The 9,209-nt window shown below is 45.3% G+C and overlaps 1 protein-coding gene across 1 annotated transcript; it reads right to left on the bottom strand.

The window, feature by feature from the left end:
* Positions 1 to 2,076: 2,076 nt before the first annotated feature.
* On the bottom strand, positions 2,077 to 2,586 carry LOC124502895 (60S ribosomal protein L12-like). The gene has a single exon (XM_047067504.1). It carries the CDS (start codon positions 2,563 to 2,565, stop codon positions 2,077 to 2,079), a length of 489 nt encoding a protein of 162 aa, XP_046923460.1. The 5' UTR covers positions 2,566 to 2,586.
* Between the last annotated feature and the right edge of the window lie 6,623 nt (positions 2,587 to 9,209).

The raw sequence follows: 9,209 nt of genomic DNA, 5'->3' as shown, positions 1-9,209 counted from the left end.
TGGTGAGGTGAGGCCTCCCTCAAGTACGTGTAAGTTAAAGAAATAAAGTTATGCTTTATTTGTAGAGAATTAAACCCTACAACTACACAAAACAGATCAGAACAGATACAAAGTCATCTTAAGGAAAAAGAATAAGTCTGAAAGTTTAAGCAAAGATAAAGATTTAAAGGGTCATCAAAGCAGGACTGGTTGGGAATGAAAGCATAGAAAAAGGGGCATCATGACGGTAAACATCAGCAGAGCCCTTTTAAGAAATGCCCACTAGAGATGGCCTCTCAGCTAATGGTTGTAAATATTCTAGTGCCATAGGTATGACCATACCTACAGTAAAAAATGACCGTGTCAGGCTTTCTCGGCTTAATGCCACTATAAATTTCAATCATCTCACTTGTTCCCCTCATTTGGATACCATGCTCACGAAGCAACCTGCTGATAATTTGCCTTCCTCAGAGGTCTGTCTTCAGTGAAAGAACCTGCCAGCCATGTGGAGACAAATATTCCAGACACAGAAGTGGTTCTAATCCTCTTGTGAATTGATAAGTAGACATTCTGGTTTCATGCATCAGCTCTGAGCTTAATTAAAAAGAGAACAATGAGGTGGATCCACACTCAGTGTGTTGACAGATCCAGTTTCTAAACCAGTGGGGTGTGGACCAGACCCTTGGCAGAGGGAATGCCACCTTGTGAGGTATCTTGGGAGATGACCAAATACTCACCCTCTTATATCCCTGCATTGCCTTTGCAATGAAATTCCTCTAAGATTTGTATCTGTCTGGTGACTCTGAGAGCATTGATTTATAGGGAAGGAACCAGATGTGGATTGGCAGATCTCTGATCCTGATTAGAGAAAGGATACTAGAGTGAATTCAGAGCAAAAACGACCCTTTTCACTAACCAGCTAAAGCAACTCCTAATGTAATTGGTGCCTGAACATGTTATTTGATTTTTTAGTTAATTTTGATCAAGAAAATGCCATTTGTATCTCTGGGTTGTGATTATTTAAGTATCTTTTCATATCTGTCAATTTTCTCCACTATAAAATGAGGATAATAACACTTCTTATTGATTTACTAATCATTCATTCAACAAATATTTATTGAGTGCCCACTATGTGAGAGGCACCATGCCAGGCACTGGTGATATTGGGGAAATAGAGATGGTACTGGGGAAATTGGCTTCTAAAGGGGCAGACATAATTTAAATCAGTTGTGTTGGTCTGACTAGGCTGCCATAACAAAATACCATAGATTAGGTGGCTTAAACAACAGAAATTTATTTCTCACAGTTCTGGAGGCTGTGAAGTCCAAAATCAAGATGTTGGTTGATTTGTTTCCTACTGAGAGCTCTCTTCTGGGCCTATAGACAGCAACCTTTTCGCTGTGTGTGCACATTACCTCTTATTTGTGCATGCACAGAGAGGGAGAGCTCTTTAGTGTTTCGTCTTATAAGGACACTAATCCTATTGGATCAGGGCCCCACTCTTATGACTTCCTTTCACCTTAATTACTTCTGTTAAAGACCCCGTCTCCAAATATAGTCACCTCTATAAAGATTCTATATCCAAATAAGGTCATATTTTGAGGTACTAGGGGTTAGGACTTCAACATATACATTTGGGAGGACACACATTATTAATACCAATTGAATCCACCGTAGCTACACCTTGATTTCAGATGTCTAGCCTCCAGACCCAGTCTATGGCACTTTGTTATGGCAGCCCTAGCCAACGAATACACTAGTGTTCTAGGGTCCAACCTTAGTATCAATATCCTCTCCATCAATTTACTCAAGTAAACAACGCTCCTTAAGGCCTGCCCTGATATACCAGGACTCTCAAAGTCCTCATGTGGATCAGCCTTTCTCTCCACCATGGCTGTCCCTTCGTTGTTAATGCACTCCCCTTACTGTCCATATGACTACCATCTCCTTGGGAACTAGGGATTAAATGAGTGAGACTCAAAGTTTTGAAAATATAATGAAATCTTGGATTTTTTTCTTGCTTTTATTTCCTTTTTTTTCTTGTTTTGTTGCTGTCAAATGATCCTGTATTGAAATATTCTCCTTTGTAGTTCTTAACTAGCTAGGCATTCCAGTGAAATTGATGTCATCTATGATGTCATGAGAGTGGCAGACATCAACATTATAGCCCACAGACTGGGTGGTCCCCAGAATCTCTTTAATGTTTCCAGAGAGTCCTCTGGCTAAAAATCGGTGCCGCATCTGCCAGGCAATGTTGATAATCTCATCAAAAGTGATATTTCCACTGTGTTTAATGTTTTTCTGCTTCTTTCTGTCTCTTGGAAGTTCCTTGAGGACTTTGATAATCAGGGCAGAAGCAGGAGATACCACTTCAGTCTGGAGCTGTCTGTTCCGAATGATCAGTTTCACTGTAATCCTCAGACCCTGCCAATCACCAGTTGCTTTGGCGATATCATCACCAATCTTTTTTGGAGACAGACGCAATGGGACAATCTTTGGGGCCAGGATAGATGTGGCACCCACTTCGCCATCGGTGCACCTCAGGTATACAACTTTGATTGCATTGGGGTCAAACTTAGGCGGCATGGTGGAGGCCACTGGTGTAGGATACACCTAGATTCAGGACAAGCAAAGACTGTTGCACCCTCACCTCCTCTGAGCCAAAAGTCAAAAGTGCTTTTCTTTGTTTCTGAAACTAAGATAGTACCAGGGAAGAATGGAAAGGAAAGCTTACTATAAAAAAATTACTAACTCTAATGGGGATTGACTATTAAGGAGTAAAGAGAAATCTAGGGGTGCCTGGGTGGCTGTGTCGGTTAAGCCTCCAACTCTTGATCTCAGCTCAGGTCTTGATCTCAGGATCGCAAGTTCAAGCCCCGCACTGGGCTCTGCACTGGGCATGAAGCCTACTTTAAAAAAAAAAAAAAAAAAAAGGAAAGTGTAAAGAATAGACGAATTGCATGTATAGGGAGGAGTCACTACCCCCAGGGCTAGATAAAAAAAACCCAAGGGTGGAACGAACATGGGACACCACCCTTACCACTGGACCTGAAATTGAAACCTTGTTGGACAGGGTGCAGACCTATGACTCAATGAGCAGTGAAGTCATTGACGTGTCTGCTGGAAAGACTTGCTGGCAATTCACCTTTTGTGTGCTTTGGGAAGATGCCTTTGAAGAAGTGTTGCACACTGCCCCGCCACTGTGTGCTACAAAAGCCTCCTCCAAAAAAAGCTCATAGGAACCAGGAAATGCCCCCTTTTTCCTCTAGTTCCCTCTACTGATGAAGCATAACATCATATCATCTGGCTAAGGAGGAACGTGCCAACATCACCATCAAGTAGTGAAGTTGGATTTGGAGCTGAGAGGCAACAGACTAATAACAGCGCATTAACCCTGGTTAGATCGAATCCCATGCCTATGCTACGCTGACACTCATGCAGTTATGTGTGAATAGAGAAAACAGTATCAATAACAAAAACCAAACTGACTGGTCTCACTAGTCTTGTCAGTCTCAAGTGGGTGTCAGGGCAGCTAGCAATCCTACCACATTTCCCTGGCCTGCTCCCTCACCTCCTCAGCCAGATGGTGATTCCTCACTCTCATCTCCTCAAACTTGTATCACCTTCTCACCACACACTCACTGTGCCACTGACCTCACTTCCTGTTTCATGGAGAAAATAGAAGCACTGAGAAGAGAGCTTCTGCCAACTCACCACCACACCTACACACCGGGTAGCACCTGTACCCACATACTCTGCCTTCCTACCTGCTACCAGGCTGAGATGCCCATGCCCCTCTCCATGGCCAGCCCCACAACCTCTCTCTATTAGATTCCCATCCCTTCTTTCCTACTCAAGGAAACTGCTCTTGCTCCTACAACATCAACTTTTCCTCCCTCTGCTGAATCATTCCTTTCAGCATACACTTAAAAAAAAAAAAAAAGGCAACTCTTCACCCCACACACCCCTCCAACTTCTGCCTCATTTCTTTGCTCTTATTTACAGCAAAAGTCTTTTTAAAACTTAGTCTATATTCATTGTCTCCAATTTTTGTCTTCTCAGTCCCTCTTGCACTTACTCCAATGAGGTATTTATTGCCACCAGTCCACTGCAAGAATTTTCAAGACCACCAGTGACCAAGGGCACCCCTGCTGTGCAGAGCCCTGGAAAAGCATTGTGTCAGGGTCCTTGTCTATCTAAACAATTTGACTTTAAAATGTATTTCAAAATTTATTGGCTCATGTGAGATGTTGACATCAATCAATGAAGATTTAGAATCATCAGTAGCAAAGAGGCATTTACATATTTGTTTACTGTTCTATCACTACATGTGAAGATTCTTCATAGAGTCCAGGCACCAAGTGGTTCTGTTCAGATGCAGGAAACATCTCTTTGTGCTCTTTTGGCTAATGTTCTATCTCTTCCAGCAAGAAAAAGACAGCAACACTGTTACTGCTCACAGTGTCATGCTTTGAAACCTGTTTGTATTGAAACAAGATGGTTTGGGATTTGGGCTGTTTGTTTTTCTTTTGTGCCTCTGCAGTTCTCTGATACCATTTATTTAATGCTGATTGCCTCATTACTTATGATGTTGCATCATCCATCATGGCAGCTGTGCATGCTGGCTTCCAACCACTCTATCAAAGGCTATTTCTGTGCTTCATTGATGAAGACCAAATAATGCAAGCCTTACCCAGAAAGTGCAGGAAAATATGAATGATAATCCATTTTCTGATTATGTTAAATTTTCTGATTGGAATTTTACAGTATTAACATAGAACAACATGTCTTCAAACCACATATTCTCTTTAATTCCTCAGACCATAATCACTGCATGTTTAGAAGCCAGGGTTGCCTGTACTCCTGCTTCCACGTACCACTACCAACAGGGAGGAAAGGCAGGGAGACATGGAAAGGGCAAGAAAAACAGTCTTGTTCACATAAGGAATGTCCATTCCTTTTGGGGGGTCACCATACAGCCAGCCTTCTGGAGTCCCCACCCAAATAAGCACTCCTTAGCCAGTTCAAGAAGCAACAGAAGTCAGGGTATGGGGCCAGTGCTCTATAGCAGCATCCTGTGGCGGAGAGGGCAAGAATGGCTGCAGCTTGCAGGCTGGCCAGGGCACCATTTGCTTAGACAGAAGCCTGGGGGAGCTCCGCTCAGACTTGCACAGGCCCCCAGTGTTCCAGCAACACATGTGAAGGAGGCAGGCTTCCAGAGATGAACACTGGGCCCCCTGCCCTGTCTTGGCTGATGATAGGGGCAGGAGGGGGGCAGGGGAAGAGAGAGCTGGTTACATATTAATTCTAGAAAAGCCCAAATGTGATGTTTCTTCACCTTGTTGCACTCGTTAATTTTAGGCTTCTTCCCAGCTCTGCCCACCACCATCCCCTCTCCTATACTCAGACGTCTTGAGTTTACTACCCTTCATTTTAATGCCTAATACATTTCTTTATTTAAACCTTTTCCTATGGAGAAATTCAGATAAATGTAGAAGCAGATGGAAGAGTACAGTGAACACCCTCCCTCCCCCCCCCCCCCCGCCATGTGCCCTTCATCAAAGCTCAGTACCATCAGCTCAGAGTCAATCTTATTCTGGCCAAACTCCCACCTATATCTCCCCTCCTATATTGAGGCAAGCCCAAGTTTGATTTCATCAATAAATATTTCAGTGTATGTCTCTTAAAAATGATCCTTTAAAAAAATATGACCTCGATGCTCTTACCACATCTAGATTTTAGAAAACACCTTAACATCATCAAATATGCAGCCAGTGTTCTCATTTCCATATCTACTAAGTACCACTCATGGTGCTTTGGGAAGGGCACTGGCAGAAGCACAATCTGTGACAGGACAGCAGTGGACCTGGCCGTGGCCCAGACCACGTGGGTGCCAAAGGTTTGAATGGGGGAGGAAATAGTGAGAGATGTCGCATGAGGACCATAGGCGAGTATCGAGCAGAGGGAGATGGAATTCTCCCCCATTGCTTCCCAGCCCAGTGGGGGAAAGGGGGGTGGTGGGGGACTCGAGGAAAAAAGGGTTGTGAGAGAATAACCAAGTGAATTTTTCTCCTTGAATGCTGGGTAGTTTTTATTATCAGTGAAGAGAAGTGTATAAGTGTCATCTTGGCAGGTTCGGAGGATAAAACTGAATTTCCTCAGGAGGTAACCAATGTGCTGGGGAGGAGACAGGGCAGAAAGAAGTGTTGGATTTGGTTAGTGAATAAGTGTCAAGACCTAACACTGCCCCTTTGGAGAGGGAGACATAAAGGGAAAAGCATGTAGACTTTGTCCTCGCACCATCCTAGGCTTAGAGGTGTGCCAGTTACCAGCTGTGTGACCTGGAGCAACTACTTAACCTTTCTGAGCCTATTCCCTCATCTTAGAACATAAAAGGCCCGTAAAGGAATAGATCCAGGAACACAGGTGAAATGCCTCATCAACCCTTAGCCAGAACCTGTCAGTTCTTCCCCATCCTCTGTCTTTTTTCTGTTGATGTCTAGATGCAGTCACACAGGTAGCTAAGGAGGCCAGGCTCTGAGAGGGCTCACTATGACAGAGATTCTCACGTCTTTGTCTACCAGGCCGTGTGGTCCAGATGGCTTTCACACAGGTGGGAACTCCAGCCTTTCTCCTCCACTCAAGAAAACCTTCCAGAATGCAAGCGAGGCTGGAGAAATGTCGTCTGGGACTGGGATGTTATGGGATAGCTGAGGACAGCAATGGTGGCTGGCCAATGGAAAGGGCAGGAGAGGCAGCAGATCTGAGGCATCAGGGTGATCGGATAGCCCTGGAAGCTCTGCAAAGCGGGGAGCTATGTCTAAGACCTAGCACAGAGCTTCAAGGGAGTGTGACCTGTACAGTCTCACCCAGTCCTGTGCTTGGAAGGGCCTGCACTTGATTTAATGCTTTGCTGTCACCATCTTGGAATTGTTAAAAATCTTAACAGGGACCCCACATGTTCATTTTGCACAAATCAGGTGGCCAGTCCTACCTGCCACCAACCTTCCAGCTGTGTGAACTCCTGCAGCATCCCCAGGGAAGAGAGAAAGCAGACTCCAGCTGATCCAGCCTGGCAGACTTGGAGAGCAGGTGTTGACGAGGAGACAGAAAAGTTGAGGGACCATCACAGGGTTCCAGTGATCACCCATGACATCTAGGATGGGTGGGGAAGGAAGCAAAGCCAGCAGGGGACTGATGTATTAGAAGAAAAGGAAAGTGGGGCGCCAGGGTGGTTCAGTCAGTTGAGCGTATGACTTTGGCTCAGGTCATGATCTCACGGTTTGTGAGTTCGAGCCCCACGTCAGGCTCTGTGCTGACAGCTCAGAGCCTGGAGTCTGCTATGGATTCTGTGTCTCCCTCTCTCTCTCTGTCCCTCCCCTGCTCATGCTCTGTCTCTCTCCGTCTCTCAAAAATGAATAAACATTAAAATTGTTTTTAAAAAAAAGGAAGAAGAAAAGGGAAGAGTCTAGAGTCTGCAGGTCTTATAGACACCACTAATTGGAGTGAAGTAGAAGTGTGACTGAGCCAGAACGAGTGATTTTATTGTTTACTGATAATAAAACCTACCCAGCACTCAAGGTGGGGCTTAAAGATTTCAGAGGTGGAGCAGATGGTATGGCTGGGCTGCGGCCTCAGAAAGCAGAGCTTAGTGGAGGACCAGGCAAGCTGCAGCTGTAGATGATGGGGTCAGGATGGTGATGGGAAAGTGTGGGGAGAATGGGGGCAGTGTGTCAGTTGGTTGTATAATAATCAAGTGCAGCAGAGTCCTTGATATCCAGAAGTCTAGGCAGCAGGCAGCTCTGGGGAAGTTAATCAGTAAGCACGGGGGGCCCAGCACTATGCAAGCGTTCCGGGACAAAATTGGAGAGGGGAATGCCTGAGCCCCAACAGGTTTCCAGTGCCAAGATTGATGGACAAAAAAAAAAAAAAAGACCAATAATAGGAATGGGACACCAGAAAAAAGCCAGGCAAGCTGCCTGGGAAGACAGGGAAAAGGCTGGCATCTCCATTTCCGCTACGTGTCCCTGGGTACCTACTTGGCACATCCCCCTCCCAACACTTTGGTCTCCCTTGACAGCAGGAGGCTCCTGAAAGGCAGATGCTCTGTTTCATTCACCCGCTTAGCCCTAAGGCAAAGGAAGTACTTGGCACATGGTAGGTGCTGAATAAATGCAGTCTGGTTGGCTGGGCATTAGATAGTTGGACAGCTAGATGGCCACTCAGCTCAATAGTGAGAGAGAAGCCGGCTTGCAGAGTGAAAAGCCTGCATATTCTGGTACCAGTCGGCTGGGGTTCTAACCCTACCTGGGCTACTTGTTAAATGAGCAATCTTGGCCAAGTTATTTAACCTCTTATACCTGAGTTTCCTCACTACAAAATGTAAATTTTAACTTTTTTAATCTTATAATGAGCCTTTGAATTAATGTATATAAAGTACTTAGAACAGTGCTTGACACCTAGCAAGTGTGGTGGACAAGTCATGCACTTGTTATCATTATTTTGACCAATAAATAACATTTTGCGTGTGTGCACGTTGCAGCTGTTAGCCACGGGCAGAGATGTGCCTCCTTCACTTGCTTACACCGGAGGCTTAGATAACACCCAAGAGGCACCGGAAGGCAGCAGCCCCTTCCTCCCTCCCTAGTTAACATTCCTAAAATATCTGCAAGGAGGCCCAAATGCACAGGGAGGCCATGCACCTCTGACACAGGCGGCACTTTTGTGGAGAAAAGGCAGCGTGGCCACCCAGAGGCGGGGACCTGGCCTCGCCCCAAGTGCCCGCTCCTCTGGGCGGCGGGCGCCACCTGGAGGCCGTCTCAAGAAATGCGGGGATGCTTCAGGCACTTGGGAAGGTGGCAGAGTCCATGCCTTCAATTTTATCCTTTTTTTTTTTTTTTTTTTTTTTAGTTGAGCCACTGCTGTGTGTTAGACTGTGATAACATGGGTAGTAAAAAGCTAACGTCTCGTCTCCCACGACATTTGTGGCTTAATGGAGAAGACAGACCCCCAACAAATAATTCAATGTGCATCACTAAGGGCTGGAAAGAGATAGATACAAAGGAGGGAATAACCGAAGTGGCCATCCCCAAGGTGTTTATTAGTGCCAGAGGCCGTTCAAGGCACTAAAAATAAAGGAACAAAACAAGCTCCTGCTCATGAGGAGCTCATCGCGGGAGGGACAGACAGGCAAACTTAGAGGTAGGGGACAGACCTAAGAATGAGCTGTG

The sequence above is a fragment of the Lynx rufus genome, unplaced genomic scaffold (genome assembly GCF_022079265.1).
Source record: "Lynx rufus isolate CCGP_SWC_20201006 ecotype Redwood Valley unplaced genomic scaffold, mLynRuf1.p SCAF_8, whole genome shotgun sequence".
NCBI lineage: Eukaryota > Metazoa > Chordata > Mammalia > Carnivora > Felidae > Lynx > Lynx rufus.
This window is presented reverse-complemented; position numbering and strand designations above follow the sequence as displayed.

What these genes read in the sequence shown, in the direction of transcription:
- LOC124502895 (XM_047067504.1), bottom strand. Translation starts at nt 2,565, where the DNA reads ATGCCGCCTAAGTTTGACCCCAATGCAATCAAAGTTGTATACCTGAGG.